The 26,540-nt window shown below is 45.8% G+C and overlaps 1 protein-coding gene across 6 annotated transcripts in view; it reads right to left on the bottom strand.

Annotated features, from left to right (window-relative positions):
• The window catches only part of LOC118943892 (receptor-type tyrosine-protein phosphatase epsilon-like), a 148,833-nt gene that overhangs the window by 28,607 nt on the left and 93,686 nt on the right, over positions 1–26,540 (bottom strand). For 4 of the 6 annotated variants that reach the window (XM_036960680.1, XM_036960679.1, XM_036960678.1 and 1 more), the window contains exons 3-5: positions 6,604–6,681; positions 2,374–2,470; positions 1,015–1,088 (exon numbers count right to left, since the gene is read on the bottom strand). In XM_036960680.1, coding sequence (XP_036816575.1) covers positions 1,015–1,088; positions 2,374–2,470; positions 6,604–6,676 — 244 coding nt within the window. In that variant the 5' untranslated portion in view covers positions 6,677–6,681. Of the gene's footprint in view, positions 1–1,014; positions 1,089–2,057; positions 2,217–2,373; positions 2,471–6,603; positions 6,682–26,540 lie in introns of those variants that run through there. The other 2 variants (XM_036960682.1, XM_036960681.1) reach the window with 2 other exon arrangements.

Below are 26,540 nucleotides of genomic sequence, written 5' to 3' on the forward strand. Positions count from 1 at the left end.
TAGAGGATTATCACAATTGATAATGTAGTGAATAATGGATGTAACAACGCAGCGAATAGAGGATTATCACAGTTATAATGTAGTGAATAATGGATGTAACAACACAGCTAATAGAGGATTATTACAGTGATAATGTAGTGAATAACGGATGTAACAACAGAGCTAATAGAGGATTATCACAGCGATAATGTAGTGCATAATGGAGGTAACAACGCAGCTATTAGAGGATTATCACAGTGATAATGTAGTGAATAATGGATGTAACAACGCAGCTAATAGAGGATTATCACAGCGATAATGTAGTGAATAATGGATGTGACAACACAGCTAATAGAGGATTATCACAGTGATAATGTAGTGAATAATGGATGTAACAACACAGCTAATAGATGATTATCACAGTGATAATGTAGTGAATAATGGAGGTAACAACGTAGCTAATAGAGGATTATCACAGTGATAATGTAGTGAATAATGGAGGTAACAACGTAGCTAATAGAGGATTATCACAGTGATAATGTAGTGAATAATGGAGGTAACAACGGCTGCTTGTTTGTTAATAAATGTGAACGTAACACACCGACCGTGCTGAAGAAATACGTGTGTGAGAACGCATCCTTAAATATAGTGTATTACGTGGCAAGGACACAGTGAGGCACCGAGGCCTACTGCACGATGCAGATTGAGACTTCTTAGTTGATGTAGGTTAGAAAACTATCTATCGGTTGCCTCCCTTCACATCAGTAACCACAGGAAGTCAGACAACAACCACATGACAGCGAGGGGACTCCTGCAGAACAGAGAAGACTCCTCCGCCTACAGCTTGACATTAAAACTCTTTCGAATTGTCTCTTCTCAACAACGCCTGTATGTGCAAAGCAAATCAGTTTCACTTTGTTCTTCCAACCCAGGGCCACTTGAAAAAGACGTCGATCTCGATGCCACTTCCCTGGTTACAAACAACGGATCAACAACATAACGAAGACAAAGACTCATTATTAAAGGTGACCGGACCTTGTTCTTCCAGGATTCCATTCGGTATTTTCTTGTCGACTGCTGTGACGACCTCCTTTCTCTGGTTCCTTATCCTGCCGGGTAGAGAGAGAGAGAGAACAGGAGGAACAGGAAGAAGACAGAAAACAGGAGGAACAGGAAGAAGATAGAGAACAGGAGGAACAGGAAGAAGATAGAGAACAGGAGGAACAGGAATAAGATAGAGAACAGGAGGAACAGGAAGAAGACAGCGAACAGGAGGAACAGGAAGAAGACAGAGAACAGGAGGAACAGGAAGAAGACAGAGAACAGGAGGAACAGGAAGAAGACAGAGAACAGGAGGAACAGGAAGAAGACAGAGAACAGGAGGAACAGGAAGAAGATAGAGAACAGGAGGAACAGGAAGAAGATAGAGAACAGGAGGAACAGGAAGAAGATAGAGAACAGGAGGAACAGGAAGAAGATAGAGAACAGGAGGAAAAGGAAGAAGACAGAGAACAGGAGGAACAGGAAGAAGATAGAGAACAGGAGGAACAGGAAGAAGAGAGAGAACAGGAGGAACAGGAAGAAGAGAGAGAACAGGAGGATGACAGGTTAATTAAAGGACATAAAGGGATACATTTTTACCTGCGACTATTAGTCAAGTTCAGTACAAAACAACAGTTCTAATAACTAACAGTTCTAATAACTAACTGTTCTAAGTTCTAATAACTAACAGTTCTAAGTTCTAATAACTAACAGTTCTAATAACTAACACTTCTAAGTTCTAATAACTAACAGTTCTAATAACTAACACTTCTAAGTTCTAATAACTAACAGTTCTAAGTTCTAATAACTAACAGTTCTAAGTTCTAATAACTAACAGTTCTAAGTTCTAATAACAAACAGTTCTAAGTTCTAATAACTAACAGTTCTAAGTTCTATTAACTAACAGTTCTAATAACTAACAGTTCTAATAACTAACAGTTCTAATAACTAACAGTTGAAGTTATAAGATCTAACAGTTATAAGTTAAAACATGAGTTATATGTTATATAAAGCACACAGATACGTTGGTATGGTACCATCTGAAACTGGAAAAGCTGTTCTTTCTCATTAGAGTCCAGGGTTGATGAGATCACAGAACACAGCACTGCTAGGTTACAGCCACAGCAGGTCTCTCTCTTTGACTTCAGATCGTTCATACTAACGCGCCTGGCTGTGTAGTTCACTTTTACTGTGGCCAACGCGAGGCATGAACAACTGCTAGTGGTTCATTTCCTGACTGGAGGCTCCGCCCTCTGCTGATTGGGGAGAGGAAGGGTGACGTCACCTTGGCCCTCGCCCAGTCTGGCAGCACACACACACACAAACTACCCCACCCTGTGACTGGTACGTTACCTGAGGAAGTACCAGGCCAGCAGAATGCTGATGACAAGCAGCACGGAGAAGACCAGCACGGTAGGCAGGATGTGGGAACTCTGGGACTTTGTGTCTTCTGGAAAGGAGAGGGAATAAGGAAGAGGCAGAGGTTATGGACCCCAAACAAAAAATCTGTCCTTCCTCCGAAAGTGTGCTCTTGTTCACTTCCCTTCATAGATTTATGAAAGGAAATAGCGGAACCCTCCCTCGAGTCTAGCCCATGCCTCCACCAACCCAATGTAGTGAACGAGTACACACTTCAGGAGGTAGCAGAGGTTATTGGGGAGGATCCAGACAGCAGAGAGAGGAACAGGAAGAAGCCTGTGGTAGAACAGAGAGTTGAGCGTAGCAGTACAATTACTAGATAGGTCAAAAGCCACCTCAGATCATGAATGTCCTTTCTAGTTATTATATTTCTACGTGGCTACAGAGAGTCGAGCACAGGCCAAGTGTTGAGCAGTGTTCAATAAGACACACTGTGGCAAAAACGTTTTTCCCCCTTCCCAACGGACAACAAAAACAACCCTTTTCTGATTGGGCGACAGCAGATAGCACCTGTCTGTTTCAGAGTGTTTTCTTCCGTGTTGTCCCAACTGAACACAACCCTACTCTGGTGGTTGCCAGGTGGGAATTAAGGTTGGCAGGCAACTAGACCCATTATTATGGTCTGGATGGAGGCATGATTTAAGATCTGCCTTGGCCATGTCCCAAATGGCACCCTATTCAATATATAGTGCACTACTTTTGACCGTAGTCCTATGGACCCTGAGAAAAAGTAGTGCACTATATTGGGAATAGACTGCTATTTGGGATGAAGCCTTTGTCTAGAGAGATGAGTATCAGGGACAAGCTCCTCTAAACCTGAGAGAGAGAAGGTCTGGGCTGGTGTTTAGGGTTTGGGTTATCTCATTTAAACCTGAGAGAGAGAAGGTCTGGGCTGGTGTTTAGGGTTTGGGTTATCTCATTTAAACCTGAGAGAGAGAAGGGCTACTGTTAAGGGTTTGGGTTATCTCATTTAAACCTGAGAGAGAGAGAGAAGGGCTGGGCTACTGTTTAGGGTTTGGGTTATCTCATTTAAACCTGAGAGAGAGAAGGGCTGGGCTACTGTTTAGGGTTTGGGTTATCTCATTTAAACCTGAGAGAGAGAAGGGCTACTGTTAAGGGTTTGGGTTATCTCATTTAAACCTGAGAGAGAGAAGGGCTACTGTTAAGGGTTTGGGTTATCTCATTTAAACCTGAGAGAGAGAAGGGCTACTGTTAAGGGTTTGGGTTATCTCATTTAAACCTGAGAGAGAGAAGGGCTGGGCAACTGTTTAGGGTTTGGGTTATCTCATTTAAACCTGAGAGAGAGAAGGGCTACTGTTTAGGGTTTGGGTTATCTCATTTAAACCTGAGAGAGAGAAGGGCTACTGTTAAGGGTTTGGGTTATCTCATTTAAACCTGAGAGAGAGAAGGGCTACTGTTAAGGGTTTGGGTTATCTCATTTAAACCTGAGAGAGAGAAGGGCTGGGCTACTGTTAAGGGTTTGGGTTATCTCATTTAAACCTGAGAGAGAGAAGGGCTGGGCTACTGTTTAGGGTTTGGGTTATCTCATTTAAACCTGAGAGAGAGAAGGGCTGGGCAACTGTTAAGGGTTTGGGTTATCTCATTTAAACCTGAGAGAGAGAAGGACTACTGTTAAGGGTTTGGGTTATCTCATTTAAACCTGAGAGAGAGAAGGGCTCCCCTACTGTTAAGGGTTTGGGTTATCTCATTTAAACCTGAGAGAGAGAAGGGCTGGCCTACTGTTAAGGGTTTGGGTTATCTCATTTAAACCTGAGAGAGAGAAGGGCTACTGTTAAGGGTTTGGGTTATCTCATTTAAACCTGAGAGAGAGAAGGGCTACTGTTAAGGGTTTGGGTTATCTCATTTAAACCTGAGAGAGAGAAGGGCTGGGCTACTGTTAAGGGTTTGGGTTATCTCATTTAAACCTGAGAGAGAGAAGGGCTGGGCTACTGTTTAGGGTTTGGGTTATCTCATTTAAACCTGAGAGAGAGAAGGGCTCCCCTACTGTTAAGGGTTTGGGTTATCTCATTTAAACCTGAGAGAGAGAAGGGCAACTGTTAAGGGTTTGGGTTATCTCATTTAAACCTGAGAGAGAGAAGGACTACTGTTAAGGGTTTGGGTTATCTCATTTAAACCTGAGAGAGAGAAGGGCTCCCCTACTGTTAAGGGTTTGGGTTATCTCATTTAAACCTGAGAGAGAGAAGGGCTGCTGTTTAGGGTTTGGGTTATCTCATTTAAACCTGAGAGACAGAAGGGCTGGGCTACTGTTAAGGGTTTGGGTTATCTCATTTAAACCTGAGAGAGAGAAGGGCTGGGCTACTGTTTAGGGTTTGGGTTATCTCATTTAAACCTGAGAGAGAGAAGGGCTGGGCAACTGTTAAGGGTTTGGGTTATCTCATTTAAACCTGAGAGAGAGAAGGACTACTGTTAAGGGTTTGGGTTATCTCATTTAAACCTGAGAGAGAGAAGGGCTCCCCTACTGTTAAGGGTTTGGGTTATCTCATTTAAACCTGAGAGAGAGAAGGGCTACTGTTTAGGGTTTGGGTTATCTCATTTAAACCTGAGAGAGAGAAGGACTACTGTTTAGGGTTTGGGTTATCTCATTTAAACCTGAGAGAGAGAGAGAAGGGCTGGGCTACTGTTTAGGGTTTGGGTTATCTCATTTAAACCTGAGAGAGAGAAGGGCTACTGTTAAGGGTTTGGGTTATCTCATTTAAACCTGAGAGAGAGAAGGGCTGGGCTACTGTTAAGGGTTTGGGTTATCTCATTTAAACCTGAGAGAGAGAAGGGCTACTGTTAAGGGTTTGGGTTATCTCATTTAAACCTGAGAGAGAGAAGGGCTCCCCTACTGTTAAGGGTTTGGGTTATCTCATTTAAACCTGAGAGAGAGAAGGGCTACTGTTAAGGGTTTGGGTTATCTCATTTAAACCTGAGAGAGAGAGAAGGGCTCCCCTACTGTTAAGGGTTTGGGTTATCTCATTTAAACCTGAGAGAGAGAAGGGCTGGGCTACTGTGAAGGGTTTGGGTTATCTCATTTAAACCTGAGAGAGAGAAGGGCTGGGCTACTGTTAAGGGTTTGGGTTATCTCATTTAAACCTGAGAGAGAGAAGGGCTGGGCTACTGTTAAGGGTTTGGGTTATCTCATTTAAACCTGAGAGAGAGAAGGGCTGGGCTACTGTTAAGGGTTTGGGTTATCTCATTTAAACCTGAGAGAGAGAAGGGCTACTGTTAAGGGTTTGGGTTATCTCATTTAAACCTGAGGGAGAGAAGGGCTACTGTTAAGGGTTTGGGTTATCTCATTTAAACCTGAGAGAGAGAAGGGCTGGGCTACTGTTAAGGGTTTGGGTTATCTAATTTAAACCTGAGAGAGAGAAGGGCTGGGCTACTGTTAAGGGTTTGGGTTATCTCATTTAAACCTGAGAGAGAGAAGGGCTGGGCTACTGTTAAGGGTTTGGGTTATCTCATTTAAACCTGAGAGAGAGAAGGGCTACTGTTAAGGGTTTGGGTTATCTCATTTAAACCTGAGAGAGAGAAGGGCTGGGCTACTGTTAAGGGTCAGGGTTATCTCATTTAAACCTGAGAGAGAGAAGGGCTGGGCTACTGTTTAGGGTTTGGGTTATCTCATTTAAACCTGAGAGAGAGAAGGGCTGGGCTGCTGTTAAGGGTTTGGGTTATCTAATTTAAACCTGAGAGAGAGAAGGGCTACTGTTAAGGGTTTGGGTTATCTCATTTAAACCTGAGAGAGAGAAGGGCTGGGCTACTGTTTAGGGTTTGGGTTATCTCATTTAAACCTGAGAGAGAGAAGGGCTAGTGTTAAAGACATTCCCAGCCAGCCATTTGGCCCGTTTACAAATGATAACAACATGGTAAATTACTGGCTAAACTAATCCAGTCCAGTTGAACTATAATCCTGTAATAGTAAAGGAAGTTATGGACAATAGTACCTTATCAGACAGTGGAGGATATACTGTAATGTAGACACAGGCCTTACTGTGTATTTACTGTCTAGAAACAGTTATTACATTTTACTGAGTCAGGAAGAAAAAACGTCCCAACAAGTTGTTGAAAATCGGGCCTTTTTTTGACCATGTAACACATATGATGTAGTATACTGTCTGTCTCCAGAAGCACATTCTACGGTTCAATTACATCTGTCTCACTTACCTCCTGTCTGGTCTTCATTGGAAGTGTCATTGGTTGATAACGTGATTGCCACCAAAAACAGAACTGGGACCATTGTGACTGTGAGAGAGAGAGAGAGAGAGAGAGAGAGAGAGAGAGAGAGAGAGAAATACAGAGAGAGAGAGAGAGAGAGAGAGAGAGAGAGACAGAGCGAGACAGAGAGAGAGAGAGAGAGAGAGAGAGAGAGAGAGACAGAGAAAGAGAGAGAGAGAGAGACAGAGAAAGAGATAGAGAGAGAGAGAGACATAATAACAGTTATTAACTGGTCAGGTTAAAATAATGGATGATTCATTCCTGATTTAAAAAAAACACACAATGTGAAAAAAAGTACAATCTGTATTTGATTTGATTTGACTTGATTCAGAGCTATTTTAGTCCTAATTTGGACTAATTTTTCAAGAGTCCTTAAACATTGAAAAACAATTCATAATACGATCATATTTTTACATATAAACACAGTGTTACAAAACAGACATAATACACTGGCATATTGACTAGATAAATACTCTTAACAGTCTATAAAGATATATTGACTCTTCATCAAGCATAGTCCAACACAACATTTCTACATATTATATTTAAATAGTTTTACAGTATTGATTGAATTTATATATTAAAAGGTTTCTGGTTTGCGCAGTGAAATTATTCCATTTCTTATTGCTCTGAATCAAAATGTTGTTTTTCCTATTTCTCTTTTCTGTCTGTTTTTGATAACACATAGATGGAGGCCAATCTATTCCTGTTTACTGAATGTCTGTCTCTTACCAACTGAATACCGTTGTGAATGGGAGTCAGGACCGTTTTAAAAACGGTGTACATTATGAAATAAAATAAGCATTTTTTTATCAATTATCTTGTTGATTTGACGACCAACCAAGAGCATTGCACATGACTGTATTCTTAGAGGCAGATCTCAGACCACTCAGACTGCAGTCTTCTGCCAGTAGAGCAGAACACGTTGTCACGGTAATGCCTTCTTTTGTCCACAAGGTGGGCCAATAGACTAACGGACCAAACATCACCAAACCATGTCACTGATTACGTTGTTTTTTTGTGGGGGGGGGGGGGGGGACGACGACGACACACACTTAAAGCATTTCCAATATTCAAATAAATACATGATTGTTCAAATTCCTGTTTCATGACTAGACAAAAAATGTAAACAAAATTCTGCAGTTTATGGGGATATTTTCCAGATTTGCATGTGATGTTAAAAAGCAGTATGTCAACGAAAAGCACAGTAAGGTATTTAAACATCTATACCATCTATACACTTAGTTTACAGCCTCAGTAAGGTATTTAAACATCCATACCATCTATACACTTAGTTTACAGCCTCAGTAAGGTATTTAAACATCCATACCATCTATACACTTAGTTTACAGCCTCAGTAAGGTATTTAAACATCCATACCATCTATACACTTAGTTTACAGCCTCAGTAAGGTATTTAAACATCCATACCATCTATACATACCACTATGGGGACTTGTCTCTTAGTTTACAGCCTCTGGATAAACCTCTGTAGGACAAATAACAGTCCTGTAACCTACTGTAGGACTGAATACACCTCTGTAGGACAAATAACAGTCCTGTAACCTACTGTAGGACTGAAGCTATAGAACTGAATAACCCTCTGTAGGACACATAACAGTCCTGTAACCTACTGTAGGACTGAATACACCTCTGTAGGATAAATAACAGTCCTGTAACCTACTGTAGGACTGAATAAACCTCTGTAGGACACATAACAGTCCTGTAACCTACTGTAGGACTGAATAAACCTCTGTAGGACAAATAACAGTCCTGTAACCTACTGTAGGACTGAAGCTATAGGACTGAATAACCCTCTGTAGGACAAATAACAGTCCTGTAACCTACTGTAGGACTGAAGCTATAGAACTGAATAAATCTCTGTAGGACAAATAACAGTCCTGTAACCTACTGTAGGACTGAATAAACCTCTGTAGGACACATAACAGTCCTGTAACCTACTGTAGGACTGAAGCTATAGGACTGAATACACCTCTGTAGGACAAATAACAGTCCTGTAACCTACTGTAGGACTGAATACACCTCTGTAGGATAAATAACAGTCCTGTAACCTACTGTAGGACTGAATAAACCTCTGTAGGACACATAACAGTCCTGTAACCTACTGTAGGACTGAAGCTATAGGACTGAATAAACCTCTGTAGGACACATAACAGTACTGTAACCTACTGTAGGACTGAATAAACCTCTGTAGGACACATAACAGTACTGTAACCTAGGACTGAAGCTATAGGACTGAATAAATCTCTGTAGGACAAATAACAGTCCTGTAACCTACTGTAGGACTGAATAAACCTCTGTAGGACAAATAACAGTACTGTAACCTACTGTAGGACTGAAGCTATAGGACTGAATAACCCTCTGTAGGACAAATAACAGTACTGCAACCTACTGTAGGACTGAAGCTATAGGACTGAATAACCCTCTGTAGGACATATAACAGTACTGTAACCTAGGACTGAAGCTATAGGACTGATTAAATCTCTGTTGGAAGCTGTAAGACATCCCAAGAGTACCAGACTCATGGTAGGCAGGTGTGTGTGTACAGCTGCAGTGACAACCCAGCAGCATGGTCTCGTAAATTAAGTTAACACTGCCTCCTGCTGCTATGTGCCGCAATGTCCCTGTAACCATGCACACAACCAGAGGAGAACAAAGATCAGAGGAGACCAGAGGAGACTAGAGGAGACTAGAGGAGACTAGTGGAGAACAGAGATCAGAGGAGACCAGAGGAGACTAGAGGAGAACAGAGGAGACCAGAGGTGACAGAGGAGACCAGAGGAGAACAGAGGAGAACAGAGGTGACTAGAGGAGACAAGAGGAGAACAGAGGTGACTAGAGGAGACCAGAGGAGAACAGAGGAGACCAGAGGAGAACAGAGGTGACTAGAGGAGACTAGAGGAGAACAGAGGAGACCAGAGGAGGACAGAGGAGAACAGAGACCAGAGGAGATCAGAGATGAACAGAGGAGATTAGAGGAGAACAGTGGAGACCAGAGGAGAACAGATGAGACTAGAGGAGAACAGAGGAGACTAGATGAGACTAGAGACCAGAGGAGAACAGAGGAGAACTGAGACCAGAGGATAATAGAGGAGACTAGAGGATACCAGAGGAGAACAGAGGAGAACAGAGGAGACTAGAGGAGACTAGAGGAGACCAGAGGAGACCAGAGGAGACTAGAGGAGACCAGAGGAGAACAGAGGAGACCAGAGGAGAACAGAGGAGACTAGAGGAGACTAGAGGAGACCAGAGGAGAACAGAGGAGACGAGAGGAGAACAGAGGAGACTAGAGGAGACTAGAGGAGAACAGAGGAGCCCATAGGAGACTAGAGGAGAACAGAGGAGACTAGAGGTGACTAGATACCAGAGGAGAACAGAGGAGCCCAGAGGAGAACAGCGGAGACTAGAGGAGACTAGAGAACAGAGGAGAACAGAGACCAGAGGAGAATAGAGGAGACTAGAGGAGCCCAGAGGAGAACAGAGGAGACTAGAGGAGACTAGAGACCAGAGGAGAACAGAGGAGAACAGAGACCAGATGATAATAGAGGAGACTAGAGGAGCCCAGAGGAGAACAGAGGAGACCAGAGGAGAACAGAGGAGACAAGAGGAGACTAGAGGAGACTAGATGAGACTAGAGGAGACCAGATGAGAACAGAGGAGAACAGAGGAGACAAGAGGAGAACAGAGGAGACAAGAGGAGAACAGATGAGAACAGAGGAGACTAGAGGAGAACAGATGAGAACAGAGGAGACTAGAGGAGAACAGATGAGAACAGAGGAGACTAGAGGAGAACAGATGAGAACAGAGGAGACAAGAGGAGACTAGAGGAGCCTAGAGGAGACTAGAGGAGAACAGAGGAGACAAGAGGAGAACAGAGGAGACTAGAGGAGACTAGAGGAGACCAGAGGAGACCAGAGGAGACTAGAGGAGATCAGAGGAGAACAGAGGAGACCAGAGGAGAACAGAGGAGACTAGAGGAGACTAGAGGAGACCAGAGGAGAACAGAGGAGACGAGAGGAGAACAGAGGAGACTAGAGGAGACTAGAGGAGAACAGAGGAGCCCATAGGAGACTAGAGGAGAACAGAGGAGACTAGAGGAGAACAGAGGAGACTAGAGGTGACTAGATACCAGAGGAGAACAGAGGAGCCCAGAGGAGAACAGAGGAGACTAGAGGAGACTAGAGAACAGAGGAGAACAGAGACCAGAGGAGAATAGAGGAGACTAGAGGAGCCCAGAGGAGAACAGAGGAGACTAGAGGAGACTAGAGACCAGAGGAGAACAGAGGAGAACAGAGACCAGATGATAATAGAGGAGACTAGAGGAGCCCAGAGGAGAACAGAGGAGACCAGAGGAGAACAGAGCAGACAAGAGGAGACTAGAGGAGACTAGATGAGACTAGAGGAGACCAGATGAGAACAGAGGAGAACAGAGGAGACAAGAGGAGAACAGAGGAGACAAGAGGAGAACAGATGAGAACAGAGGAGACTAGAGGAGAACAGATGAGAACAGAGGAGACTAGAGGAGAACAGATGAGAACAGAGGAGACTAGAGGAGAACAGATGAGAACAGAGGAGACAAGAGGAGACTAGAGGAGCCTAGAGGAGACTAGAGGAGAACAGAGGAGACAAGAGGAGAACAGAGGAGACTAGAGGAGAACAGAGGAGACTAGAGGAGACTAGAGGAGACTAGAGGAGACCAGATGAGAACAGAGGAGAACAGAGGAGACAAGAGGAGAACAGATGAGAACAGAGGAGACCAGAGGAGGACAGAGGAGAACAGAGGAGACTAGAGGAGACTAGACCAGAGGAGACCAGAGGAATGTGTCATGTGTAAAAGAACCCACAACCTCCCCTCTCCTGCCCTGCCCTCCCCTCTCCTGCTCTCCCCTCTCCTGCCCTCCCCTCTCCTACTTTCCCCTCCCCTCTCCTGCCCTGCCCTGCCCTCCCCTCCCCTGCCCTGTGTTGTGTAATCCTGGCATTGCGGTAGAGGGTCTGGGTCAATAATCATTCCTTGGGTGATTAATAAAAGCTGACATGCCTCCCCCCACCTCTCCCTCATCCCTCCCCCTCCCTCTACCTCTTCCTCCCTCCTGAGGGAAAGACTGATGGCAGGATTCTAATGAGAGAGGAGTCCCCCCCCCCTCTCTCTCTCCCTCCTCCTCCCCTCTCTCTCTATGGTCTCTGTGTAAATGTCCTTGGTTGTTCAGGGCCTAGGGGAAGGAGAGCACTGGGAAGTTGGCCATGCATACACTACAGTAATGCTGCTGAGAGTAAGACACACGGTGTGAAACCAGTAGTGTGTGTGTGTGTGTGTGCGTGCGTGTGCGTGCGCATGCGTGTGTGTGTGTGTGTGTGTGTGTGTGTGTGTGTGTGTGTGTGTGTGCCTGCAGGTACATGTGTGAATGGGGACTTCAGGAAACAGCAGAGGGAGCACCCCCTCTATCCACATCGAAGAGACAGCCTTGGAGAAGGTGGAAAGTTTTAAGTTCCTGGGCGTACACATTACAGACACACTGAATTGGTTCACTCACACAGACAGTGTGGTGAAGAAGGCGCAACAGAGCCTCTTCAACCTCAGGAGGCTGAAGAAATGTGTCTTGCCACCTAAAACCCTGACAAACTTTTATAGATGCACAATCGAGAGCATCCTGTCGGGCTGAATCACTGCCTGGTACGGCAACTGCTCCGCCCACAACCGTAAGGCTCTCCAGAGGGTAGTGAGGTCTGCACAACGCATCACCGGGGGGCAAACTACCTGCCCTCCAGGACACCTACACCACCCAATGACACAGGAAGGCCATAAATATAATCAAGGACAACAACCACCCAAGCCACTGCCTGTTCACCCCGCTATCATCCAGAAGGCGAGGTCAGTACAGGTGCATCAAAGCTGGGACCGAGAGACTGAAAAACAGCTTCTATCTCAAGGCCATCAGACTGTTAAACAGCTTCTATCTCAAGGCCATCAGACTGTTAAACAGCTTCTATCTCAATGCCATCAGACTGTTAGACAGCTTCTATCTCAAGGCCATCAGACTGCTAAACAGCCATCACTAACTCAGAGAGGCTGAAAAACAGCTTCTATCTCAAGGCCCTCAGACTGTTAAACAGCTTCTATCTCAAGGCCATCAGACTGTTAAACAGCTTCTATCTCAAGGCCCTCAGACTGTTAAACAGCTTCTGTCTCAAGGCCGTCAGACTGTTAAACAGCCATCACTAACACAGAGAGGCTGAAAAACAGCTTCTATCTCAAGGCCATCAGACTGCTAAACAGCCATCACTAACACAGAGAGGCTGAAAAACAGCTTCTATCTCAAGGCCCTCAGACTGTTAAACAGCCATCACTAACTCAGAGAGGCTGCTGCCAACATACTGACTCAAATCACTGGCCTCTTTAAAACCAGTTAGAGCTCTAGGGGCGCTATTTCATTTTTGGATAAAAAACGTTCCCGTTTTAAGCGCGATATTTTGTCACGAAAAGATGCTCGACTATGCATATTCTTGACAGTTTTGGAAAGAAAACACTCTGAAGTTTCAGAATCTGCAAAGATTTTGTCTGTAAGTGCCCCAGAACTCATTCTACAGGCGAAACCAAGATGATGCATCACCCAGGAATTAGCAGAATTTCTGAAGCTCTGTTTTCCATTCTCTCCTTATATGGCTGTGATTGCGCAAGGAATGAGCCTACACTTTCTGTCGTTCGCCCAAGGTCTTAGCAGCATTGTGACGTATTTGTAGGCATATCATTGGAAGATTGGCCATAAGAGACTACATTTTCCAGAGGTCCGCCCGGTGTCCTTTGTCTAAATTTGTGCGTAATCTTCAGGTGCGGTCATTTTCTCCTGGGATTCAGGAGAGAAAGCATGTTTCCAAGAACGATGTATCAATGAAGAGATATGTGAAAAACACCTTGAGGCTTGATTCTAAAAAACGTTTGCCATGTTTTCAGTCGATATTATGGAGTTAATTTGGAAAAAAGTTTGCGTTTTGAGGACTGAATTTATGGATTTTTTTTGGTAGCCAAATGTGATGTATAAAACGGAGCTATTTCTAATACACAAGGAATCTTTTTGGAAAAACTGAGCATCTGCTATCTAACTGAGAGTATCCTCATTGAAAACATCAGAAGTTCTTCAAAGGTAAATGATTTTATTTGAAGGCTTTTATGTTTTTGTTAATGTTGCGTGCTGGATGCTAACGCTAATGCTAACGCTAAATGCTAACGCGAAATGCTAACTCTAGCTAGCTACTTTTACACAAATGATTGTTTTCCTATGGTTGAGAAGCATATTTTGAAAATCTGAGATGACAGTGTTGTTTACAAAAGGCTAAGCTTGAGAGATGGCATATTTATTTCATTTCATTTGCGATTTTCATAAATAGTTAACGTTGTGTTATGCTAATGAGCTTGCTGATAGATTTACACAATCCTGGATACAGGGGTTTTTTCATAGCTAAACGTGACGCAGAAAACGGAGCGATTTGTCCTAAACAAATAATCTTTCAGGAAAAACTGAACATTTGCTATCTGAGAGTCTCCTCAATGAAAACATCTGAAGTTCTTCAAAGGTAAATGATTTTTTTGAATGCTTTTCTGTTTTTTTGTGTAAATGTTGCCAGCTGAATGCTAATGCTAAATGCTACGTTAGCCATCAATACTGTTACACAAATGATTGTTTTGCAATGGTTGAGAAGCATATTTTGAAAATCTGAGATGACAGTGTTGTTAACAAAAGGCTAAGCTTGAGAGCTAGCATATTTATTTCATTTCATTTGCGATTTTCATGAATAGTTAACGTTGCGTTATGGTAATGAGCTTGAGTCTGTATTCACGAACCCGGATCCGGGATGGGGAGATCAGAAAGGTTCACAAAGTCACTCTAAATAATGCCACTATATTAATGTTTACATACCCTACATTACTCATCTCATGTGTATATACTGTACTCTATACCATCTATTGTATCTTGCCTATGCCGTTCTGTACCATCACTCATTCATATATCTTTATGTACATATTCTCATTCACCCCTTTAGATTTGTGTGTATTAGGTAGATGTTGTGGAATTGTTAGATTACTTGATTACTTGTTAGATATTACCACACTGTCGGAACAAGAAACACAAGCATTTCGCTACTCTCGCATTAATTAACATCTGCTAACCATGTGTATGTGACCGATAAAATGTGATTAGATTTTGACATGAGGGGACATGCTCTCTGCTCAGTGCTCCAACCCTTCTGTTGCTCTGTTAAAAACCTCCCAGGCTCCATCTTCCCCTGGCACTCTTCTGGGAGATCTCACCCTGTCCGAGCCACCACAAACACACACACACACACACACACACACACATATACACACACACATCCACATCCCCAGTGGTTGAGCTCCCTCAAAGGAGCACATCCCCTCTCATCACCAGCGCTCCTCCAGCTCTCTTCTCTCGAGTCCAAGCTCTCCCTCAGTCCAGAAGGAATCAGCCTCTCATTGGTCCCAGCTCTCCCTCTGTCTAGAAGGAATCAGCCTCTCATCAGTCCAATACAGTCCCATCCCTCCCTCAGTCCAGAAGGAATCAGCCTCTCATCAGTCCCATCTCTCCCTCAGTCCAGAATGAATCAGCCTCTCATCAGTCTAATACAGTCCCAGCTCTCCCTCAGTCCAGAAGGAATCAGCCTCTCATCAGTCCCATCTCTCCCTCAGTCCAGAAGGAATCAGCCTCTCATCAGTCCCATCTCTCCCTCAGTCTAGAAGGAATCAGCCTCTCATCAGTCCAATACAGTCCCATCTCTCCCTCTGTCTAGAAGGAATCAGCCTCTCATCAGTCCCATCTCTCCCTCTGTCTCTCAAAGGGAATCAGCCTCTCATCAGTCCCATCTCTCCCTCTGTCTAGAAGGAATCAGCCTCTCATCAGTCTAATACAGTCCCATCTCTCCCTCAGTCCAGAAGGAATCAGCCTCTCATCAGTCACAATACAGTCCCATCTCTCCCTCAGTCTAGAAGGAATCAGCCTCTCATCAGTCCCATCTCTCCCTCTGTCTAGAAGGAATCACCCTCTCATCAGTCCCATCTCTCCCTCAGTCCAGAAGGAATCAGCCTCTCATCAGTCCCATCTCTCCCTCAGTCCAGAAGGAATCAGCCTCTCATCAGTCCCATCTCTCCCTCAGTCTAGAAGGAATCAGCCTCTCATCAGTCCCATCTCTCCCTCAGTCTAGAAGGAATCAGCCTCTCATCAGTCCAATACAGTCCCATCTCTCCCTCAGTCTAGAAGGAATCAGCCTCTCATTCCCACTAGTCTTCTCATTCTCAGAACTCCTACACTGTTGTATCCCTTCAACCAGTCCTGGCAGCCCACACATTTCTGAAATAACACTTTGAATAAGTCATTCAACTTTATGTTGCACTGTGTTGGGTCCCTAATGTGGTAAACAAGCTCTCATAATCTCTTTAAATCATCCTGATGTCATTCCTCCATTCAGACCTCAGCATCCAGTCACCTGATGTCATTCCTCCATTCAGACCACAGCAGCCAAGTCACCTGATGTCATTCCTCCATTCAGACCACAGCATCCAGTCACCTGATGTCGTTCCTCCATTCAGACCTCAGCATCCAGTCACCTGATGTCGTTCCTCCATTCAGACCTCAGCATCCTGATGTCATTCCTCCATTCAGACCACAGCAGCCAAGTCACCTGATGTCATTCCTCCATTCAGACCTCAGCATCCTGATGTCATTCCTCCATTCAGACCTCAGCATCCAGTCACCTGATGTCATTCCTCCATTCAGACCTCAGCATCCAGTCACCTGATGTCATTCCTCCATTCAGACCTCAGCATCCAGTCACCTGATGTCAGACTGGGTGTGTCCTAAATGACACCGTGCCCCCTATGGTTTCCTGGTCAAAGGTTGTACACCAAATCAAAATCAAAATCAAAATCAAATCAAATGTTATTTGTCACATACACATGGTCAGCAGATGTTAATGCGAGTGTAGCGAAATCCTTGTGATTGTAGTTTCACTCAAAGTGCTTGAATCATCAGCCTCAAGCCTAGAAGGTTAAATCATTTGAAAATAGATTTCCTGCTAAAATATTATATTGAAGATGAATCCCTGGGGATGTTCAGTTCTGAATATGGATTTATATATCTGGAGCCTATTACAGAATCTCAAATCACATTTATTGGTCCATACACATGGTTAGCAGATGTTATTGGTCACATACACATGGTTAGCAGATGTTATTGTTCACATACACATGGTTAGCAGATGTTATTGGTCACGTACACATGGTTAGCAGATGTTATTGGTCACATACACATGGTTAGCAGATGTTAATGAGAGTGTAGCGAAATGCTTGTGCTTCTAGTTCCGACAACGCAGTAATAACCAACGAGTAATCTAACCTAACAATTCCAAAACTACTACCTTATACACACAAGTGTAAAGGGATAAAGAATATGTACATAAAGATATATGAATGAGTGATGGTACAGAGCGGCATAGGCAAGATACAGTAGATGGTATCGAGTACAGTATGTGAGATGAGTAATGTAGGGTATCTAAACATTATATTAAGTAGCATAGTTTAAAGTGGCTAGTGATACATGTATTACATAAAGATGCAGTAGATGGTATCGAGTACAGTATGTGAGATGAGTAATGTAGGGTATACTTAGGCAATAGGATGTAATTTGGGATGCACACTACTGTCTGTCTGTCTGTCTGTCTGTCTGTCAGCAGAAATGGGTCACCATGAATATGCTTGTACAGGGACTAGTTAAAGCCCTCCTCATTCTCCATTGTGAGACACCAGCTTATAGCCCCGAGGCTATTAGCTCCTACTTGTATACACTCTTAGAATGAAAGGTCGTATCTAGCGACAGGTACCATTGGGACAGTAACCAAAAGGTTGCTGGATTCAGGGATTTTACTTAGCTCAGGGATTCAGGGATTTTACTTAGCTCAGGGATTCAGGGATTTTACTTAGCTCGGGGATTCAGGGATTTTACTAAGCTCGGGGATTCAGGGATTTTACTTAGCTCAGGGATTCAGGGATTTTACTTAGCTCAGGGATTTAACTTAGCTCAGGGATTCAGGGATTTTACTTAGCTCAGGGATTCAGGGATTTTACTTAGCTCAGGGATTCAGGGATTTTACTTAGCTCAGGGATTCAGGGATTTTACTTAGCTCAGGGATTCAGGGATTTTACTTAGCTCAGGGATTCAGGGATTTTACTTAGCTCGGGGATTCAGGGATTTTACTAAGCTCGGGGATTCAGGGATTTTACTTAGCTCAGGGATTCAGGGATTTTACTTAGCTCAGGGATTTAACTTAGCTCAGGGATTCAGGGATTTTACTTAGCTCAGGGATTCAGGGATTTTACTTAGCTCAGGGATTCAGGGATTTTACTTAGCTCAGGGATTCAGGGATTTTACTTAGCTCAGGGATTCAGGGATTTTACTTAGCTCAGGGATTCAGGGATTTTACTTAGCTCAGGGATTCAGGGATTTTACTTGGCTCAGGGATTCAGGGATTTTACTTAGCTCAGGGATTCTACTTAGCTCAGAGATTCAGGGATTTTACTTAGCTCAGGGATTCGATCAAGCAACCTTTTGGTTACTGGCCCAATGCTCTAACCACCGCCCCAAAGATTAAGGCAGCCCCCCGCACCTCTCTGATTCAGAGACAGAGAGCGAGACGAGAGCGAGAGCGAGAGCGAGAGCGAGAGAGAGAGAGAGAGAGCGAGAGCGAGAGAGAGAGAGAGAGAGCGAGAGCGAGAGAATAAAAGGGGGGGGAGAGAGAGAGAGAGAGAGAGAGAGAGAGAGAGAGCGAGAGAGAGAGAGAATAAAAGGGGGGGGAGAGAGAGAGAGAGAGAGAGACAGAGAGAGAGAGAGAGAGAGCGAGAGAGAGAGAGAAAAGGAGCGTGAGAGAGAGAGAGAAAAGGAGAGGGAGAGAGAGGGAGAAAAGGAGAGGGAGCAAGAAAGAGAGAGAAAAGGAGAGGGAGCGAGAGAGAGAGAGAGAGAAAGGAGAGAGAAAAGGAGACAGAGAGAGAGAGAGAGAGAGAGAGAGAGAAAGAGAGAGAGAGAGAGAGAGCGAGAGAGAGAGAGATAGTGTTACGGTGCGTGAATGAGGACCCAAAAGCGAATTAACTTAAACAGAGCATCTTTAATTACCAAACATAGGTAGGCTCAGACGGACCGGCAGATTCCGACAGGACAAGACAAGGTTACAGCAAACATGACGACAGTCTGGTTCAGGCATGAATGACACAAACAAACAAGAATCCGACAAGGACAGGAGCAGAAACAGAGAGAGATATAGGGACCTAATCAGAGGGAAAAAGGGAACAGGTGGGAAAAGGGGTGACAAGGTGGTTAGGAGGAGACAAGGCACAGCTGGGGGAAAGAGGGGGAGAAAAGGTAACCTAACAACGACCAGCAGAGGGAGACAGGGTGAAGGGAAAGGACAGAGACAAGACACAACATGACAGTACATGACAGTACCCCCCCACTCACCGAGCGCCTCCTGGCGCACTCGAGGAGGAAACCTGGCGGCAACGGAGGAAATCCTCGATCAGCGCACGGTCCAGCACGTCCCGAGAGGGAACCCAACTCCTCTCCTCAGGACCGTACCCCTCCCAATCTACGAGGTACTGGTGACCACGGCCCCGAGGACGCATGTCCAAAATTCTACGGACCCTGTAGATGGGTGCGCCCTCGACAAGGATGGGGGGGGGGGGGGAAGACGAGCGGGGGCGCGAAGGACGGGCTTGATGCAGGAGACATGGAAGACCGGGTGGACGCGACGAAGGTATCGCGGAAGAAGAAGTCGAACTGCGACAGGATTAATGACCCGAGAAATACGGAACGGACCAATGAACCGCGGGGTCAACTTGCGAGAAGCCGTCTTAAGGGGAAGGTTCTGAGTGGAGAGCCAAACTCTCTGACCGCGACAATATCTAGGACTCTTAGTTCTACGCTTATTAGCAGCCCTCACAGTCTGCGTCCTATAACGGCAAAGTGCAGACCTGACCCTCTTCCAGGTGCGCTCGCAACGTTGGACAAAAGCCTGAGCGGAGGGGACGCTGGACTCGGCGAACTGAGATGAGAACAGCGGAGGCTGGTACCCGAGGCTACTCTGAAAAGGAGATAGCCCGGTCGCAGACGAAGGAAGCGAGTTGTGGGCGTATTCTGCCCAGGGGAGCTGTTCTGACCAAGACGCAGGGTTGCGAAAAGAAAGACTGCGTAAGATGCGACCAATAGTCTGATTGGCCCGTTCTGCTTGACCGTTAGACTGGGGGTGAAAGCCGGAAGAGAGACTGACGGAAGCCCCAATCAAACGGCAAAACTCCCTCCAAAATTGAGACGTGAATTGCGGACCTCTGTCCGAAACGACGTCTGACGGAAGGCCATGAATTCTGAAAACATTCTCGATGATGATTTGTGCCGTCTCTTTAGCAGAAGGAAGCTTAGCAAGGGGAATGAAATGAGCCGCCTTAGAGAACCTATCGACAACCGTAAGAATAACAGTCTTCCCCGCTGACGAAGGCAGTCCGGTGACAAAATCTAAGGCGATGTGAGACCACGGTCGAGAGGGAATAGGAAGCGGCCTGAGACGGCCGGCAGGAGGAGAGTTACCGGACTTAGTCTGCGCGCAGACCGAACAAGCAGCCACGAAACGACGCGTGTCATGCTCCCGGGTGGGCCACCAAAAACGCTGGCGAATGGAAGCAAGCGTACCCCGAACGCCAGGGTGGCCGGCTAACTTGGCAGAGTGAGCCCACTGAAGAACGGCCAGACGAGTAGGAACGGGAACGAAAAGAAGGTTCCTAGGACAAGCGCGCGGCGACGAGTGTGAGTGAGCGCTTGCTTTACCTGCCTCTCAATTCCCCAGACAGTCAACCCGACAACACGCCCCTCAGGGAGAATCCCCTCGGGGTCAGTGGAGGCTACTGAAGAACTGAAGAGACGAGACAAAGCATCAGGCTTGGTGTTCTTAGAGCCCGGACGATAAGAAATCACGAACTCGAAACGAGCGAAAAACAGCGCCCAACGCGCCTGACGCGCATTAAGTCGTTTGGCAGAACGGATGTACTCAAGGTTCCTATGGTCAGTCCAAACGACAAAAGGAACGGTCGCCCCCTCCAACCACTGTCGCCATTCGCCTAGGGCTAACCGGATGGCGAGCAGTTCGCGGTTACCCACATCATAGTTACGTTCCGACGGCGACAGGCGATGAGAAAAATACGCGCATGGGTGGACCTTGTCGTCAGAGAGGGAGCGCTGAGAAAGAATGGCTCCCACGCCCACCTCTGACGCGTCAACCTCGACAACGAACTGTCTAGAGACGTCAGGAGTAACAAGGATAGGAGCGGATGTAAAACGATTCTTGAGGAGATCAAAAGCTCCCTGGGCGGAAACGGACCACTTAAAGCACGTCTTGACAGAAGTAAGGGCTGTGAGAGGAGCTGCCACCTGACCGAAATTACGGATGAAACGACGATAGAAGTTCGAAGCCGAGAAAGCGCTGCAGCTCGACGCGTGACTTAGGGACGGGCCAATCAATGACAGCTTGGACCTTAGCGGGATCCATCTTAATGCCTTCAGCGGAAATAACAGAACCGAGAAATGTGACGGAGGAGGCATGAAAAGTGCACTTCTCAGCCTTCACAAAAAGACAATTCTCTAAAAGGCGCTGGAGGACACGTCGAACGTGCTGAACATGAATCTGGAGTGACGGTGAAAAAATCAGGATATCGTCAAGGTAAACGAAAACAAAGATGTTCAGCATGTCTCTCAGGACATCATTGACTAATGCCTGAAAGACAGCTGGAGCGTTAGCGAGGCCGAAAGGAAGAACCCGGTATTCAAAGTGCCCTAACGGAGTGTTAAACGCCGTCTTCCACTCGTCCCCCTCCCTGATGCGCACGAGATGGTAAGCGTTACGAAGGTCCAACTTAGTGAAAAACCTGGCTCCCTGCAGGATCTCGAAGGCTGAAGACATAAGAGGAAGCGGATAACGATTCTTCACTGTTATGTCATTCAGCCCTCGATAATCTATGCAGGGGCGCAGAGACCCGTCCTTCTTCTTGACAAAAAAAAACCCCGCTCCGGCGGGAGAGGAGGAGGGGACTATGGTACCGGCGTCAAGAGCTACAGACAAATAATCTTCGAGAGCCTTACGTTCGGGAGCCGACAGAGAGTATAGTCTACCCCGGGGGGGGGTGGTTCCCGGAAGGAGATCAATACTACAATCATACGACCGGTGTGGAGGAAGAGAGGTGGCCCTGGACCGACTGAACACCGTGCGCAGATCGTGATATTCCTCCGGCACCCCTGTCAAATCACCAGGCTCCTCCTGTGAAGAAGAGACAGAGGAAACAGGAGGGATAGCAGACATTAAACATTTCACATGACAAGAGACGTTCCAGGAGAGGATAGAATTACTAGACCAATTAACGGAAGGATTATGACAAACTAGCCAGGGATGGCCCAAAACAACAGGTGTAAAAGGTGAACGAAAAATTAAAAAAGAAATGGTTTCACTATGATTACCAGAAACAGTGAGGGTTAAAGGTAGCGTCTCACGCTGAATCCTGGGGAGAGGACTACCATCCAGGGCGAACAAGGCCGTGGGCTCCTTTAACTGTCTGAGAGGAATGTCATGTTCCCGAGCCCAGGTCTCGTCCATAAAACAGCCCTCCGCCCCAGAGTCTATTAAGGCACTGCAGGAAGCTGACGAACCGGTCCAGCGTAGATGGACCGACAAGGTAGTGCAGGATCTTGGAGAGACAGGAGTAGTAGCGCTCACCAGTAGCCCTCCGCTTACTGATGAGCTCTGGCCTTTTACTGGACATGAAGTGACAAAATGACCAGCGGAACCGCAATAGAGACAGAGGCGGTTGGTGATTCTCCGTTCCCTCTCCTTAGTCGAGATGCGGATACCTCCCAGCTGCATGGGCTCAGCACCCGAGCCGGCAGAGGGAGATGGTAGTGATGCGGAGAGGGGGGCAACGGAGAACGCGAGCTCCTCTCCACGAGCTCGTTGACGAAGATCAACCCGTCGCTCAATGCGAATAGCGAGTTCAATCAAGGAATCCACGCTGGAAGGAACCTCCCGGGAGAGAATCTCATCCTTTACCTCTGCGCGGAGACCCTCCAGAAAACGAGCGAGCAAAGCCGGCTCGTTCCAGCCACTGGAGGCAGCAAGAGTGCGAAACTCAATAGAGTAGTCTGTTATGGATCGATTACCTTGACATAGGGAAGACAGGGCCCTGGAAGCCTCCTCCCCAAAAACAGATCGATCAAAAACCCGTATCATCTCCTCCTTAAAGTCCTGATACTGGTTAGTACACTCAGCCCTTGCCTCCCAGATTGCCGTGCCCCACTCACGAGCCCGTCCAATAAGGAGAGATATGACGTAGGCGACACGAGCAGTGCTCCTGGAGAAAGTGTAGGGCTGGAGAGAAAACACAATATCACACTGGGTGAGGAACGAGCGGCATTCAGTGGGCTCCCCAGAGTAACACGGCGGGTTATTGATTCTGGGCTCCGGAGATTCGAAAGCCCTGGAAGTGGCCGGTGGATCGAGGCGGAGATGGTGAACCTGTTCTGTGAGGTTGGAGACTTGGGTGGCCAGGGTCTCAACGGCATGTCGAGCAGCAGACAATTCCTGCTCGTGTCTGCCTAGCATCGCTCCCTGGATCCCGACGGCTGAGTGGAGAGGATCCGAAGTCGCTGGGTCCATTCTTGGTCGGATTCTTCTGTTACGGTGCGTGAATGAGGACCCAAAAGCGAATTAACTTAAACAGAGCATCTTTAATTACCAAACATAGGTAGGCTCAGACGGACCGGCAGATTCCGACAGGACAAGACAAGGTTACAGCAAACATGACGACAGTCTGGTTCAGGCATGAAACACAACAAACAAGAATCCGACAAGGACAGGAGCAGAAACAGAGAGAGATATAGGGACCTAATCAGAGGGAAAAAGGGAACAGGTGGGAAAAGGGGTGACGAGGTGGTTAGGAGGAGACAAGGCACAGCTGGGGGAAAGAGGGGGAGAAAAGGTAACCTAACAACGACCAGCAGAGGGAGACAGGGTGAAGGGAAAGGACAGAGACAAGACACAACATGACAGTACATGACAGATAGGGAGAGAGAAAAGGAGAGAGAGAGAGAGAGAGAGAGAGAGAGAGAGAGAGAGAGAGAAAAGGATAGAGAAAAGGAGAGAGAGAGATATATACAGGTCACTGGTGATTCTATTTAAAGTACGGTGGACTACATTCACACTCTACTGAGGGATGTGTCCATCTGCTGTTGTCACAGTTGGGGGACTGAAACATTACAAACTGAAATCCATTTCTATCTAAACAAATCAGACAGAGGAGGAAAAGCATCTCACCTGGAACGACCTATTCTGGGGTTCAAATCCATTTGGAGAAGCAAAAAGGTTTTAAATCAAACAGATTGAAAACAGATTGAAAACCATTATTGTGAATCATTTGTGAACCATTATCGTGAATCATTTGTGAACCATTATTGTGAATCATTTGTGAACCATTATTGTGAATCATTTGTGAACCATTATTGTGAATCATTTGTGAACCATTATTGTGAATAATTTGTGAACCAATATTGTGAATCATTTGTGAACCATTATTGTGAATCATTTGTGAACCATTATTGTGAATCATTTGTGAACCATTATTGTGAATCATTTGTGAACCATTATTGTGAATAACCAAGGGTCAAAATAGCCATACATTGTACAGTAACTATAAGCATAACTATGAGAAGATAAGCTAAAACATCGTATCGGGATATAACGCAATCGTTACGAATGTTAAGAGCTAATTACACCCTGACCATAGTTTGCTTTGTATGTTTCTATGTTTTGTTTGGTCAGGGTGTGATCTGAGTGGGCATTCTATGTTGTGTGTCTAGTTTGTCTATTTCTATGTTTGGGCCTGATATGGTTCTCCATCAGAGGCAGGTGTTAGTCATTGTCTCTGATTGGGAACCATATTTAGGTAGCCTGTTTTGTGTTGGGTTTTGTGGGTGGTTGTTCCCTGTCTTTGTGTTTGTTGCACCAGATAGGGCTGTTTCCTGTCTTTGTGTTTGTTGCACCAGATAGGGCTGTTTCCTGTCTTTGTTGCACCAGATAGGGCTGTTTCCTGTCTTTGTGTTTGTTGCACCAGATAGGGCTGTTTCCTGTCTTTGTGTTTGTTGCACCAGATAGGGCTGTTTCCTGTCTTTGTGTTTGTTGCACCAGATAGGGCTGTTTCCTGTCTTTGTGTTTGTTGCACCAGATAGGGCTGTTTCCTGTCTTTGTGTTTGTTGCACCAGATAGGGCTGTTTCCTGTCTTTGTTGCACCAGATAGGGCTGTTTCCTGTCTTTGTTGCACCAGATAGGGCTGTTTCCTGTCTTTGTTGCACCAGATAGGGCTGTTTCCTGTCTTTGTGTTTGTTGCACCAGATAGGGCTGTTTCCTGTCTTTGTGTTTGTTGCACCAGATAGGGCTGTTTCCTGTCTTTGTGTTTGTTGCACCAGAGAGGGCTGTTTCCTGTCTTTGTGTTTGTTGCACCAGAGAGGGCTGTTTCCTGTCTTTGTGTTTGTTGCACCAGATAGGGCTGTTTCCTGTCTTTGTGTTTGTTGCACCAGATAGGGCTGTTTCCTGTCTTTGTGTTTGTTGCACCAGATAGGGCTGTTTCCTGTCTTTGTGTTTGTTGCACCAGATAGGGCTGTTTCCTGTCTTTGTGTTTGTTGCACCAGATAGGGCTGTTTCCTGTCTTTGTGTTTGTTGCACCAGATAGGGCTGTTTCCTGTCTTTGTGTTTGTTGCACCAGATAGGGCTGTTTCCTGTCTTTGTGTTTGTTGCACCAGATAGGGCTGTTTCCTGTCTTTGTGTTTGTTGCACCAGAGAGGGCTGTTTCCTGTCTTTGTGTTTGTTGCACCAGAGAGGGCTGTTTCCTGTCTTTGTGTTTGTTGCACCAGAGAGGGCTGTTTCCTGTCTTTGTGTTTGTTGCACCAGATAGGGCTGTTTCCTGTCTTTGTGTTTGTTGCACCAGATAGGGCTGTTTCCTGTCTTTGTGTTTGTTGCACCAGATAGGGCTGTTTCCTGTCTTTGTGTTTGTTGCACCAGATAGGGCTGTTTCCTGTCTTTGTGTTTGTTGCATCAGAGAGGACTCTTTCGGTTTTGCCACATGTATTGTTTTGCATTACGTTCATGGTGAGTTTTCCTCTATTAAAAACATGAACTATAACCACGCTGCGTTTTGGTCCGCTTCTCCTTCCCAGGAGGAAAACCGTTACACATGGAGGACATGTGCAGGTTGATTGGTCTGTCAGACACTGTCCCTCATCTTACGGCAGGCAGCAATGTAGTGCGCTGCCAACCCACAGCTCTCTGCGTCTTCCCCAAACAGGACGGGTAGCCTACTCTCATCAGAGAGGTCTTTAAAACCTTGAATAAGGGTTTCACTGTTGGGGAAATGACATTCTGTAATTGTTTAATATTTTTGACATTTTGTCAGGAAATGTTTCTCTCTCTCCTTCTCTGTATCTTTCTCTGTCTCTCTCTCTGTCTCTCTCAATTCAATTGACTTTATTGACATGGCAAGTTCATTATTACTTACAGTCAGTACCACAGCAGTCAGTACCACAGCAGTCAGTACCACAGCAGTCAGTACCACAGCAGTCAGTACCACAGCAGTCAGTACCACAGCAGTGAGCACCACAGCAGTCAGCAGTGAGCACCACAGCAGTCAGCAGTGAGCACCACAGCAGTCAGCAGTGAGCATCACAGCAGTCAGCAGTGAGCATCACAGCAGTCAGCAGTGAGCATCACAGCAGTCAGTACCACAGC

This window comes from Oncorhynchus mykiss, chromosome 23 (assembly GCF_013265735.2).
Source record: "Oncorhynchus mykiss isolate Arlee chromosome 23, USDA_OmykA_1.1, whole genome shotgun sequence".
In the NCBI taxonomy this organism is placed as follows: Eukaryota; Metazoa; Chordata; class Actinopteri; order Salmoniformes; family Salmonidae; genus Oncorhynchus; species Oncorhynchus mykiss.